At 46.3% G+C, this 14,915-nt stretch overlaps 1 protein-coding gene across 12 annotated transcripts in view; it reads left to right on the plus strand.

The window, feature by feature from the left end:
* The window catches only part of BLTP1 (bridge-like lipid transfer protein family member 1), a 705,550-nt gene that overhangs the window by 164,313 nt on the left and 526,322 nt on the right, over positions 1-14,915 (plus strand). For all 12 annotated transcript variants that reach the window (XM_063920260.1, XM_063920265.1, XM_063920266.1 and 9 more), the window contains exon 12: positions 8,407-8,485. In XM_063920260.1, coding sequence (XP_063776330.1) covers positions 8,407-8,485 — 79 coding nt within the window. The remainder of the gene's footprint in view (positions 1-8,406; positions 8,486-14,915) is intronic.

A 14,915-nucleotide genomic window follows, 5' to 3' on the forward strand; every position in this document is an offset into this window, starting at 1 on the left:
AACATTTATTTCTGGTAAAAGAACAGAGATATTAAAATTAGTTTTCTTTGTAAAACATAGTACAGATACATATCAATCCATATACATAATAACTCCCGTAACCTGTTATATATCAAAATGGGCTGGGAGATTTTTATATATATATATATATATATATATATATATATATATATATATATATATATATAATATATGTATATATATATATATATGTATATATGTATCTGTATGTACAGTTGTGCTCATAAGTTTACATACCCTAGCAGAATTTGTGATTTTCTGGCCATTTGTCAGATAATATGAATGATAACTCACAAACTTTTCTTTCACTCATGGTTAGTGGTTGAGTGAAGCCATTTATTGTCAAACAACTGTGTTTACTCTTTTTAAATCATAATGACAACAGAAACTACCCAAATGACCCTGATCAAAAGTTTACATACCCCAGTTCTTAATACCGTGTATTGCCCCCTTAAACATTAATGACAGCTTGAAGTCTTTTGTGGTAGTTGTGGATGAGGCTCTTTATTTTCTCAGATGGTAAAGCTGCCCATTCTTCTTGGCAAAAAGCCTCCAGTTCCTGTATATTCTTGGGCTGTCTTGCATGAACTGCATGTTTCAGATTTTCCCCAGAGTGGCTCAATGATATTGAGGTCAGGAGACTGAGATGGCCACTCCAGAACCTTCACTTTATTCTGCTGTAGCCAATGACAGGTCGACTTGGCCTTGTGTTTTGGATCATTGTCATGTTGGAACGTCCAAATACGTCCCATGCGCAGCTTCCGGGCTGATAAGTGCAAATTTTCCTCCAGTATTTTCTGATAACATGCTGCATTCATCTTGCCATCAATTTTGACCAAGTTTCCAGTGCCTTTGTAGCTCACACATCCCCAAAACATCAGCGATCCACCTCCGTGTTTCACAGTAGGAATGGTGTACCTTTCATCATAGGCCTTGTTGACTCCTCTCCAAATGTAACGTTTATGGTTGTGCCCAAAAAGTTCACTCCAAATGACTTTGTTCCAGAAGTTTTGAGGCTTGTCTCTGTGCTGTTTGGAGTATTGTAAGCGGGATGCTTTGTGGCATTTGCGTAGTAATGGCTTTCTTCTGGCGACTCGACCATGCAGCCAATTTTTCTTGAAATGCCTCCTTATTGTGCATCTTGAAACAACCACACCACTTTCTCTGACGTCCTAGTGGATGCTGGGAACTCCGTAAGGACCATGGGGAATAGCGGGCTCCGAAGGAGGCTGGGCACTCTAGAAAGATTTATGACTACCTGGTGTGCACTGGCTCCTCCCACTATGACCCTCCTCCAAGCCTCAGTTAGATTTTGTGCCCGGCCGAGGTTGGATGCACACTAGGGGCTCTCCTGAGCCCTTAGAAAGAAAGTATAGTTTAGGTTTTTTATTTTCAGTGAGACCTGCTGGCAACAGGCTCACTGCAGCGAGGGACTAAGGGGAGAAGAAGCGAACTCGCCTGCTTGCAGCCGGATTGGGCTTCTTAGGCTACTGGACACCATTAGCTCCAGAGGGATCGACCGCAGGCCCAGTCCTTGGTGTTCGGTCCCGGAGCCGCGCCGCCGTCCCCCTTACAGAACCAGAAGCAAGAAGAGGTCCGGAAAAACGGTGGCAGAAGACATCAGTCTTCACCAAGGTAGCGCACAGCACTGCAGCTGTGCGCCATTGCTCCTCATACACACTTCATACTCCGGTCACTGAGGGTGCAGGGCGCTGGGGGGGGGGCGCCCTGAGAAGCAATAATAACACCTTGGCTGGCAAAAACTCCACAATATATAGTCCCAGAGGCTATATATGTGGAAAATACCCCTGCCAGAATCCAGAAAAAAGCGGGAGAATAGGCCGCGGAAAAGGGGCGGAGCTATCTCCCTCAGACACACTGGCGCCATTTTCTTTTCACAGTGCAGCTGAAAGAAAGCTCCCCAGGCTCTCCCCTGTAGTTTTCAGGCTCAAAGGGTTAAAAAGAGAGGGGGGGCACTAAATTTAGGCGCAATATTGTATATACATGCAGCTATGGGGGAAAATTCACTCAGTTATAGTGTTAATCCCCACATTATATAGCGCTCTGGTGTGTGCTGGCATACTCTCTCTCTGTCTCCCCAAAGGGCTTTGTGGGGTCCTGTCCTCAGTCAGAGCATTCCCTGTGTGTGTGCGGTGTGTCGGTACAGCTGTGTCGACATGTTTGAGGAGGAGGCTTGTATAGTGACGGAGCAGATGCCGATAAATGTGATGTCGCCCCCTGTGGGGCCGACACCAGAGTGGATGGTTAGGTGAAAGGTATTAACCGACAGTGTCAACTCCTTACATAAAAGGGTGGATGACGTAACAGCTGTGGGACAGCCGGCTTCTCAGCCCGCGCCTGCCCAGGCGTCTCAAAGGCCATCAGGGGCTCAAAAACGCCCGCTCATTCAGATGGCAGACACAGATGTCGACACGGAGTCTGACTCCAGTGTCGACAAGGTTGAGACATATACACAATCCACTAGGAACATCCGTGACTTGATCCCGGCAATAAAAAATGTGTTACACATTTCTGACATTAACCTCTAAAAATGGGTTTTTATGTTTGGGGAGAAAAAGCAGGCAGTGTTTTGTTCCCCCATCAGATGAATGAATGAAGTGTGTGAAAAGCGTGGGTTCCCCCTGATAAGAAACTGGTAATTTCTAAAAAGTTACTGATGGCGTACCTTTTCCCGCCAGAGGATAAGTTACGCTGGGAGATATCCCCTAGGGTGGATAAGGCGCTCACACGGTTGTCAAAATAGGTGGCACTGCCGTTTTAGGAACGGCCACTTTGAAGGTACCTGTTGATAAAAAGCAGGAGGCTATCCTGAAGTCTGTATTTACACACTCAGGTACTAGACTGAAACCTGCAGAGCGTGCTGCTGCAGCGTGGTCGGTGACCCTGTCAAACATACTAGTTTGCTAACATGAGAACATATTAAAGACGTCGTCTTATATATGAGGGATGCACAGAGGGATATTTTGCCGGCTGGCATCCAAAATGAATGTAATGTCCATTCTGTCAGGAGGGTATTAGAGACCTGTCACTGGACAGGTGATGCTGACTTTAAAAGGCGCATAGAGATTCTGCCTTATAAGGGTGAGGAATTATTTGGGGATGGTCTCTGGGACCTCGTATCCGCAGCAACAGCTGGGAAGAAATATTTTTACCTCCGTTTTCCTCACAGACTAAGAAAGCACTGTATTATCAGGTACAGTCCTTTCGGCTTCAGAAAAGCAAGCGGGTCAAAGGCGCTTCCTTTCTGTACAGAGACAAGGGAAGAGGGAAAAAGCTGCACTAGTCAGCCTGTTCCCAGAATCATAATTCTTCTCTCGCTTCCTCTGAGTCCACAGCATGACGCGGGGGCTCCACAGGTGTAGCCAGGTACGGTGGGGGGCCGTCTCAAAAAATTTCAGCGATCAGTGGGCTCGCTCACAGGTGGATCCCTGTTTCATTCAAGTAGTATTTCAGGGGTACAAGCTGGAATTCGAGATGTCTTCCCCCCGCCGTTTCCTCAAATATGCCTTGCCGACAACTCCCTCAGGCAGGGAGGCTGTGCTAGAGGCAATTAATAAGCTGTATTCCCATCAGGTAATACTTAAGGTGCCCCTACTTCAACAAGGACGGGGTTACTATTCCACACGGTTTGGGGTACCGAAACCGCATGGTTCGGTGTGACCCTTTTTTATATTTAAAATCCTTGAACACATTCATAAAAAAATTCAAGTTCAAGATGGAATCGCTCAGGGCGGTTATTGCAAGCCTGGACGAAGGGGATTACATGGTATCCCGGGACATCAAGGATGCTTACCTGCATGTCCCCATTTACTATCCTCGCCAGGAGTACCTCAGATTTGTGGTACAGGATTACCATTACCAAGTCCAGACTCTGCCGTTTGGACTGTACATGGCACCGAGGGTGTTACCAAGGTAATGGCCGGAATGATGATACTCCTTCGAAAAAGGGGAGTTTTTAATGATCCCGTACTTGGACAATCTCGTTATAAGGGCGAGGTCCAAGGAGCAGTTGCTAGTCGGGGTAGCACTATTTTGGAAAGTGCTACAACAGCACGTTGGATTCTAAACAGTCCAAAGACACAGCTGTTTCCTACGACACGTCTACTGTTCCTGGGGATGGTTCTGGACACAGACCAGAAATAAGTGTTTCTCCCGGAGGAGAAAGCCAAGGAGCTGTCATCTCTAGTCAGAGACCTCCTAAAGCCAAAACAGTTATCGGTGCATCATTGCACGCGAGTCCTGGGAAAAATGATAGCTTCCTACGAAGCAATCCCATTCGGCAGGTTCCATGCAAGAACTTTTCAGGGGGAACTGTTAGACAAGTGGTCCGGATCACATCTTCAGATGCATCGGCTGATAACCCTGTCTCCAAGGACCAGGGTATCTCTACTGTAGTGGCTGCAGAGTGCCCATCTTCAAGAGGGCCGCAGGTTCGACATACAGGACTAGGTCCTAGTGACCATGGATGCCAGCCTTTGAGGCTGGGGGGCAGTCACACAGGGAAGAAGCTTCCGGGGACTTTGGTCAAGTCAGGTGACTTCCCTACAAAAATATTCTGGAACTGAGGGCCATTTACAATGCCCTGAGTCAGGCAAGGCCTCTGCTTCAAAACCGGCCGGTCCTGATCCAATCAGACAACATCACGGCAGTCGCCCATGTAAACAACAGGGCGGCACAAGAAGCAGGATGGCGATGGCAGAAGCCACAAGGATTCTCCGATGGGCGGAAAATCATGTGTTAGCACTGTCAGCAGTGTTCATTCCCGGAGTGGACAACTGGGAAGCAGATCTTCTCAGCAGACACGACTTCCACCCGAGAGAGTGGGGACTTCATCCAGAAGTCTTCAAAAGGATTGTACACCATTGGGAAAGGCCACAGGTGGACATGAAGGCGTCCCGCCTCAACAAAAAGCTATAAAAGATATTGCGCCAGGTCAAGGGACCTTCAGGCGATAGCTGTGGACGCTCTGGTAACACCGTGGGTGTACCAGTCGGTTTATGTGTTCCCCCCTCTGCCTCTCATACCAAAGGTACTGAGAATAATAAGAAGGCGAGGAGTAAGAACGATACTCGTGGTCCCGGATTGGCCAAGAAGAGCCTGGTACCCAGAACTTCAAGACATTATATCAGAGGACCCATGGCCTCTGCCGCTCAGACAGGACCTGCTGCAGCAGGGGCCCTGCCTGTTCCAAGACTTACCGCGGCTACGTTTTGATGGCATGGCGGTTGAACGCCGGATCCTAAAGGAAAAGAGGGCATTCCGGAGGAAGTCATTCCTACGCTGATTCAAGCCAGGAAAGATGTTACTGCAAAACATTATCACCGCATATGGCGGAAATATGTTGCTTGGTGTGAGGCCACAAAAGGCCCCAACAGAGGAATTTCAACTAGGTCGATTTCTGCATTTCCTACAAGCAGGAGTGTCTATTGGCCAAAAATTAGGCTCCATTAAGATACAGATCTCGGCTCTGTCGATTTTCTTCCAGAAAGAATTAACTTCAGTACCTGAAGTTCAGACATTGTAAAAGGAGTGCTGCATATTCAGCCCCGGTTGTGCCTCCAGTGGCACCTTGGGATCTCAACGTGGTGTTGAGTTTCTTAAAATCACATTGGTTTGAACCACTAAAAACCGTGGATCTAAAATATCTCACGCGGAAAGTGGTCATGTTATTGGCCTTGGCTTCGGCCAGGCGTGTGTCAGAATTGGCGGCTTTATCATGTAAAAGCCCTTATCTGATTTTCCATATGGATAGGGCAGAGTTGAGGACTCGTCCCCAATTTCTCCCTAAGGTGGTGTCAGCGTTTCACCTGAACCAGCCTATTGTGGTGCCGGCGGCTACTAGTGAATTGGAGGACTCCAAGTTGCTAGACGTTGTCAGGGCCCTGAAAATATATGTTTCCAGGACGGCTGGAGTCAGAAAATCTGACTCGCTGTTTATCCTGTATGCACCCAACAAGCTGGGTGCTCCTGCTTCTAAGCAGTCTATTGCTCGCTGGATTTGTAGTACAATTCTGCTTGCACATTCTGTGGCAGGCATACCACAGCCAAAATCTGTAAATGCCCATTCCACAAGGAAGGTGGGCTCATCTTGGGCGGCTGCCCGAGGGGTCTCGGCTTTACAACTTTGCCGAGCAGCTACTTGGTCAGGGGCAAACACGTTTGCAAAATTCTACAAATTTGATACCCTGGCTGAGGAGGACCTGGAGTTCTCTCATTCGGTGCTACAGAGTCATCCGCACTCTCCCGCCCGTTTGGGAGCTTTGGCATAATCCCCATGGTCCACTAGGACGTCAGAGAAAATAAGAATTTACTCACCGGTAATTCTATTTCTCGTAGTCCGTAGTGGATGCTGGGCGCCCATCCCAAGTGCGGATTGTCTGCAATACTTGTAAATAGTTATTGTTAACTAAAGGGTTATTGTTGAGCCATCTGTTGAGAGGCTCAGTTGTTTTCATACTGTCAAACTGGATATAGTATCACGAGTTGTACGGTGTGATTGGTGTGGCTGGTAAGAGTCTTACCCGGGATTCTAAATCCTTCCTTATTATGTCTGCTCGTCCGGGCACAGTGTCCTAACTGAGGCTTGGAGGAGGGTCATAGTGGGAGGAGCCAGTGCACACCAGGTAGTCATAAATCTTTCTAGAGTGCCCAGCCTCCTTCGGAGCCCGCTATTCCCCATGGTCCTTACGGAGTTCCCAGCATCCACTACGGACTACGAGAAATAGAATTACCGGTGAGTAAATTCTTCTTTTTTTTTCAGAGAGTCCTGTATTTCAGCTGAAGTTATTTGTGGATTTTTCTTTGCATCCCGAACAATTTTCCTGGCAGTTGTGGCTGAAATTTTTGTTGGTCTACCTGACCGTGATTTGGTTTCCACAGAATCCCTCATTTTCCACTTCTTAATTACAGTTTGAACACTGCTGATTGGCATTCTCAATTGCTTGTATATCATTTTATATCCCTTTCCTGTTTTATACAGTTCAATTACCTTTTCCCGCTGATCCTTTGACAATTCTTTTGCTTTCCCCATGATTCAGAATCCAGACACGTCAGTGCAGCACTGGATGAAAGATGCAAGAGTCTTTCAGGAGTCCAGAAACTCACTGACCTTTTATACACACACACTGATTACAAGCAAACAGATCACAGGTGAGGATGGTTACCTTTAGTAGCCATTCAAACCTGTTTGTGTCAACTTGTGTGCATGTTATCAGGCCAAAATCTTCAGGGTATGTTAACTTTTGATCAGGGTCATTTGGGTAGTTTCTGTTGTCACACAGTTGTTTGACAATAAATGGCATCACCCAACCACTAACCATGAGTGAAAGAAAAGTTTCTGACAAATGGCCAGAAAATCACAAATTCTGCTAGGGTATGTAAACTTATGAGCACAACTGTGTGTGTGTGTGTGTGTGTATGTATGTATGTATGTATGTATATATATATATATATATATATATATAGATACACACACACACACACACACACACACGCATGCATAGAACTATTTTTTACTTGAGTGATATGATCAACTGAACGACTAGAAATTTTTATTTTAGAACATCAAGTCGGTACATGAATGATATATGTTCAAGAGATAGTTGAGATTACATCTGAATATATTTCATGACAAAATAGGAATTATTAATAGTTTTGAAATAGTATCCTATAAGGGAAATAAAATGCATGTGTGTTTTTTTGAATTAAGAATAAAATTGTTTGAGAAAATATAGTAATGACTAACATTGCTAAATCTTTGACCATCATAGAAGATAGTACTCATTATAGACAACCATTACAAGAGGAATTGTACACTTCACTAAATAGTTGTTTTTGGAAGCACTATTCAATGGGTGTAGAAGCGTTGAAGGATTTAATTATAATTTTAATGCACAACAGAATATTCCAGTGCTATACAAATAAATATATTTGCCTGTCCGATAAACTATACTACATTGCCTTAAGGTGTGTAAGAAAAATAAATGTAAAGAGAAACAATACTTCTAGAACTGCTAGCAGCAGATTGACAGTTTTTAAAACCCTTTCTTAATCGTGAACACAGTTTGATTTTATTATTTTGCTTTCTAATTAAGGACCCTAGCAAAATAACAGGTATTATAATAATAATAATGTTTAATGTTTTAAGGATATTATCTTTGATCTCTTGGGCACCGCTATTAGGATCTTCCTTTTTTTTAATTTTGGAAATCTAAGAAGTTTAGTGGTTGACCCTAGCTATGTGTATGTTGTAATAGAGATTATTTTAAATTAGGGATTATTAAGAGTTGATTGAATAATTTTAAGGTTTACAATGGGAATCCGTTTTGGTTAGTGTTTGGTACAGTTAATGTTTTTATTATACAGGAAACAAATGCTGTGCATGTGAATGTGTGGGCAGGATCTTATTTGGAAGTAAACATCCCTCTGATCGTCACTGACACTGGTAAGACATTCTCCTTTTACAAGTTAATAGCAGGCCAGCTATTTATTAGTGCATTGATGATGTGTATACGATGTCCGTCATAGTCAGTCGTATCGGGTGGGCAGCTGGAAAATAACTTTTCTACCCTATAATAGCCTACCTTGCAATTGTTTGTATTTTTGCAAGGATCAGTTCATTTGTTAATGTGTTTGTTATCCTTAAGGGGGATACTCCACAGACCGATTGCTGCTTAAAACCTAAGCAATCTGACTAGATTGCTTAGATTTTAAGAAGTAATCTCTCCGTGTGTACCCCTCGCAGCGATAGTGATGCGCAGCCCCGTGCAAGCAGGCCAATCTAGCAGGTCACTCACTTCACCCGCTGGGTGAAATGAGCACCCCCCCCCCCGCACGCTCAGCACACATCGCGCTGTGTTGAGCGCAGGGAGAGATGTGTGCTGAGCGAACCACTCAGCACACATCTCTCCCCAAATCGGCCCGTGAATACGGGCCTTAACAAACATTGGGGCAGATGTATTAAGCCTGGAGAAGTGATAAGTGGAAGGTGATAATGCACCAGCCAATCATTACGGGTTTGACAAATGACATTTAGGAGCTGATTGGCTGGTGCATTATCACCTTCCACTTATCACTTCTTTATCACTTCTCCATGCTTAATACATTTGCCCCATTATTATTTGGTTATATCTTTCGCTTTGAATGACGTTTGTTAAATGTTTTTTGTGTGGCAATTTAAATTCATATTAATTTTCTAAATGGAAATAAAAAATATGGGCAATTCTTCTTGGGTACCTGCTTCTTATGCTGTGTGCAAAGGAGAGTATACCACAGCTGGCTATCTGTAAAGTGGAGGAAGTATGGATTATACTCCCATTAAACTGCGCACACATATGGCAGTGATAGGGGTTACTAAAATGCGTAGTATGCATGTTTTGACTGCGTATGTGCTGTTTGTTCTCTTGAGTTTTTGGCATCCGTTTAATTTATTACATTGACCATTGCTTCTCTGTAGACTTTTTTTGACCTCCCCAAATATATAAAAGCTGTGCAAAGATCATACCTACCAAGTTTTTTCATATTGGGCCATATGCAATTGCGGTCGAATTCCCGAAAATGTCGAAAAACGGGACATTTTCGCCCAAAAAAAATTCGACAATGCAATACAGTACTTTTCGCCAAAAAAACGGACTTTCCAAATTCGACTTTTTGAAATTCGACATTTCTCAAATTCGACAGTTCTGCAATGGTACAAATGCGGCATTTTGACAAAAGTATATTCAATTGAAGATTGTAAATTCGACAACAGTGCTTTTAGACTGTAAATTCGTCATTTTCAATCCGCCACACTTTGCTGGCGGAATCTAATAAAAAATTTTAAAAACATGTTTTTTTTTTTTTTTTTCTTGGTAATAGCATATCTATTTATATTAGAAGGGATTAGGTACTTGGTTTGTGTATTTAGGAGGCACAAGTATTTATATATTTTTAAAAATATATATATATATTTTTTAATGGAATGGGGTAAAAATCAGAAAAAAAAATGCGTGGGGTCCCCCCTCCTAAGCATAACCAGCCTCGGGCTCTTTGAGCCGGTCCTGGTTGCCAAAATATGGGGGGAAAAATGACAGGGGATCCCCCGTTTTTTAACAACCAGCACCGGGCTCTGCGCCTGGTCCTGGTGCAAAAAATACGGGGGACAAAAAGCGTAGGGGTCCCCCGTATTTTTTGTACCAGCACCGGGCTCCACTAGCTGGACAGATAATGCCACAGCCGGGGGTCACTTTTATACAGCGCCCTGCGGCCGTGGCATTAAATATCCAACTAGTCACCCCTGGCCGGGGTACCCTGGAGGAGTGGGGACCCCTTCAATCAAGGGGTCCCCCCCCCCAGCCACCCAAGGGCCAGGGGTAAAGCCCGAGGCTGTCCACCCCATCCATGGGCTGCGGATGGGGGGCTGATAGCCTTGAGTAAAAAGATAGAATATTGTTGTTTGCAGAAGAACTACAAGTCCCAGCAAGCCTCCGCCGCAAGCCAGTACTTGGAGAACCACAAGTACCAGCATGCGGGGGGAAACGGGCCCGCTGGTACCTGTAGTTCTACTGCAAAAAAAATACCCAAATAAAAACAGGACACAGACACCGTGACAGTAAAACTTTATTACATACATGCCGACACACATACTTACCTATGTTGACACGCCGACTCTCACCACGTCTCCAATGTCGACGTCCGGGGTACCTGAAAATAAAATTATACTCACCTGATCCAGTGTCCGGTTCTTTTATTGTAATCCTCGTACTTGGCAAAACAAAAAAACGCATTTACCCGAACCAGCCGGACTGAAAGGGGTCCCATGTTTACACATGGGACCCCTTTCCCCGAATGCAGAGACCCCCTGTGACAGAAGGTCCCTTCAGCCAATCAGGAAGCGCCACTTCGTGGCACTCTCCTGATTGGCTTTGCGCGTCTGAGCTGTCAGACAGCGCATCGCACAGCTCCCTCCATTACTTTCAATGGTGGGAACTTTGCAGTCAGCGGTGGGGTTGGCTGACCGCGGGTAACCCCACCGCTGACCGCAAAGTTCCCACCATTGAAAGTAATGGAGGGAGCTGTGCGATGCGCTGTCTGACAGCTCAGACGCGCAAAGCCAATCAGGAGAGTGCCACGAAGTGGCGCTTCCTGATTGGCTGAAGGGACCTTCTGTGACAGGAGTCACAGGGGGTCTCTGCATTCGGGGAAAGGGGTCCCATGTGTAAACATGGGACCCCTTTCAGTCCGGCTGGTTCGTGTATTCGTTTTTGTTTTTTTGCCAAGTACGTGGATTACAATAAACGGACACTGGATCAGGTGAGTATAATTTTTATTTTCAGGTACCCCGGACGTCGGCAGTGGAGACGTGGACACAGTCGGCGTGTCAACATAGGTAAGTATGTATGTGTCGGCATGTATGTAAAAAAGTTTTACTTTCAAGGTGTCTGTGTCCTGTTTTTATTTGGGTATTTTTTTTGCAGTAGAACTACAGGTACCAGCGGGCCCGTTTCCCCCCCGCATGCTGGTACTTGTGGTTCTCCATGTACTGGCTTGCGGGGGAGGCTTGCTGGGACTTGTAGTTCTTCTGCAAACAACAATATTCTATCTTTTTACTCAAGGCTATCAGCCCCCCATCCGCAGCCCATGGATGGGGGGGACAGCCTCGGGCTTCACCCCTGGCCCTTGGGTGGCTGGGGGGGGGACCCCTTGATTGAAGGGGTCCCCACTCCTCCAGGGTACCCCGGCCAGGGGTGACTAGTTGGATATTTAATGCCACGGCCGCAGGGCGCTGTATAAAAGTGACCCCCGGCTGTGGCATTATCTGTCCAGCTAGTGGAGCCCGGTGCTGGTACAAAAAATACGGGGGACCCCTACGCTTTTTGTCCCCCGTATTTTTTGCACCAGGACCAGGCGCAGAGCCCGGTGCTGGTTGTTAAAATACGGGGGATCCCCTGTCATTTTTTTCCCCGTATTTTGGCAACCAGGACCGGCTCAAAGAGCCCGAGGCTGGTTATGCTTAGGAGGGGGGACCCCACGCAAGTTTTTTTTCGTTTTTTTTACCGTTTTTTAAACATTTTTAAAAATCGACCCAAAATCCGTCAAATCGGCCATTTTTCGACAGCAGGACTGTCGAATTCGTTTTTTATTGAATATGTCGAATTCCGGCACCCAACTGCCGGAATTCGACGGTCGAATTGTGTCGAATTTAAAAATGGGCGAAAAAGTGCCGCAATTCGCCCGGAATTGCATATACCCCATAGTATTTATATGGGTGATCATTATTTCTCTTACGTCCTAGAGGATGCTGGGGACTCCGTAAGGACCATGGGTTATAGACGGGCCCCGCAGGAGACATGGGCATCATAAAGAACTTTAGATGGGTGTGCACTGGCTCCTCCCTCTATGCCCCTCCTCCAGACCCCAGTTGGATCCTGTGCCCAGAGGAGACTGGGTGCATTACAGGGGAGCTCTCCTGAGTTTCTCTGAAAATAACTTTGTTAGGTTTTTTATTTTCAGGGAGCACTGCTGACAACAGGCTCCCTGCATCGTGGGACTGAGGGGAGAGAAGCAGACCTACTTAAGTGATAGGCTCTGCTTCTTAGGCTACTGGAAACCATTAGCGCCAGAGGGTCGTAACGCAGGTCTCACCCTCGCCGTTCGTCCCGGAGCCGCCCCGCCGTCCCCCTCACAGAGCCGGAAGATAGAAGCCGGGTGAGTATCAGAAGAAAGAAGACTTCAAAGGCGGCTGAAGACTTCAGATCTTCTCTGAGGTAACGCTGCGCGCCATTGCTCCCACACACAGCGGGCACTGACGGGCGCAGGGGGGGCGCCCTGGGCAGCAATATTAAACCTCTTGGGACTGGCTAAAGTATATAGATATACTGGGGAGGCAGTATATATGATAATCCCCCGCCAGGATTGTGAATTTGAGCGGGACTGAAGCCCGCCGCTGAGGGGGCGGGGCTTGATCCTCCAGCACTAACCAGCGCCATTTTCTCCACAGCACACTGCAGAGAAGCTGGCTTCCCGGACTCTCCCCTGCTGAACACGGTGACAGAGGGCAAAAAAGAGGGGGGGGGGCACATTAGTTTGGCGCAGTGAGTGTATATACATATATTGGTATAAAAGCGCTGTTTAACTGGGAATTCTGTTTCCAGAGTCAGGTGGCGCAGGTGTGTGCTGGCATACTCTCTGTCTCTCCAAAGGGCCTTCGTGGGGATTTGTCTCCATATAAATATATCCCTGAGTGTGTGGGGGTGTCAGTACGTGTGTGTTGGTATGTCTGAAGCGGAAGGCTCATCTAAGGAGGAGGTGGAGCAAATGATTGTGGTGTCGCCGTGGGCAACGCCGACACCGGATTGGTTGGACACGTGGAATGTTTTAAATGCAAATGTGTCTTTATTACATAAGAGATTGGACAAAGCAGAGTCCATGGATAGAACAGGGAGTCAATCCATGGCTTTGACTGTGTCACAGGGCCCTTCAGGGTCTCAGAAACGTCCCCTGTCCCAAGTAGCAGACACTGATACCGACACGGATTCTGACTCCAGTGTCGACTACGATGATGCGAGGTTACACCCAAGGGTGGCCAAAAGTATTCATTACATGATTATTGCAATAAAGGATGTTTTACATATCAAAGATGACCCCTCTGTCCCTGACACACGGGTACACATGTTTAAGGAAAAGAAACCTGAGGTAACCTTTCCCCCATCTCATGAGCTGAACGAGTTATTTGAAAAAGCTTGGGAAACTCCAGATAAGAAACTGCAGATTCCCAAAAGAATTCTTATGGCGTATCCTTTCCCTGCGCAGGACAGGTTACGGTGGGAATCCTCGCCCAGAGTGGACAAGGCGTTAAAGCGCTTGTCAAAAAAGGTGGCTCTGCCGTCTCCAGACATAGCAGCCCTCAAGGATCCTGCTGATCGCAGACAGGAAACTACCTTAAAATCAATTTATACACATACGGGTGCTTTGCTCAGACCGGCAATAGCATCGGCTTGGGTTTGTAGTGCGGTAGCAGCTTGGACAGATACCTTGTCAGCTGACATTGATACCCTAGATAGGGATACCATTTTATTGACCTTAGGTCATATTAAAGACGCAGTCTTATATATGAGAGACGCTCAGAGAGACGTTGGGCTACTAGGTTCAATAGCCAACGCCATGGCGCTTTCTGCTATGCGAGCCCTGTGGACCCGCCAATGGACGGGTGATGCCGACTCAAAGAAGCATATGGAAGTTTTACCTTACAAAGGTGAGGATTTATTTGGGGAAGGTCTCGCGGACCTAGTTTCCACAGCCACCGCGGGTAAATCTACCTTTTTACCTTATGTTTCCCCACAGCAAAAGAAAACGACGCAATATCAGATGCACTCCTTTCGGCCGCATAAGTCCAGAAGAGGTCGGGGCTCTTCCTTCCTCGCCAGAGGTAAGGGTAGAGGGAAAAGACAGCCTGCTACGGCTAGTTCCCAGGAGCAGAAGTCCTCCCCGGCTTCTACTAAATCCACCGCATGACGCTGGGTTCCACTGAGGGAGTCTGCGCCGGTGGGAGCACGTCTTTGACTCTTCAGCCACGTCTGGGTTCAGTCAGACGTGGATCCTTGGGCGATGGAAATTGTATCCCAAGGTTACAAGCTGGAATTCGAAGACGTGCCTCCTCGCCGGTTTTTCAAATCGGCTTTACCAGCTTCTTCCCCAGAAAGGGAGATAATTTTAGCGGCAATTCAAAAATTGTGTCAACAACAAGTGGTTGTCGAGGTTCCCCGGGTTCAACAGGGAAAAGGGTACTATTCAACCCTATTTGTGGTCCCGAAACCGGATGGCTCGGTCAGACCCATTCTAAATTTAAAATCCCAAAACCTGTACTTGAAAAAGTTCAAATTCAAGATGGAATCGCT

Source organism: Pseudophryne corroboree, chromosome 1, assembly GCF_028390025.1.
Source record: "Pseudophryne corroboree isolate aPseCor3 chromosome 1, aPseCor3.hap2, whole genome shotgun sequence".
NCBI lineage: Eukaryota > Metazoa > Chordata > Amphibia > Anura > Myobatrachidae > Pseudophryne > Pseudophryne corroboree.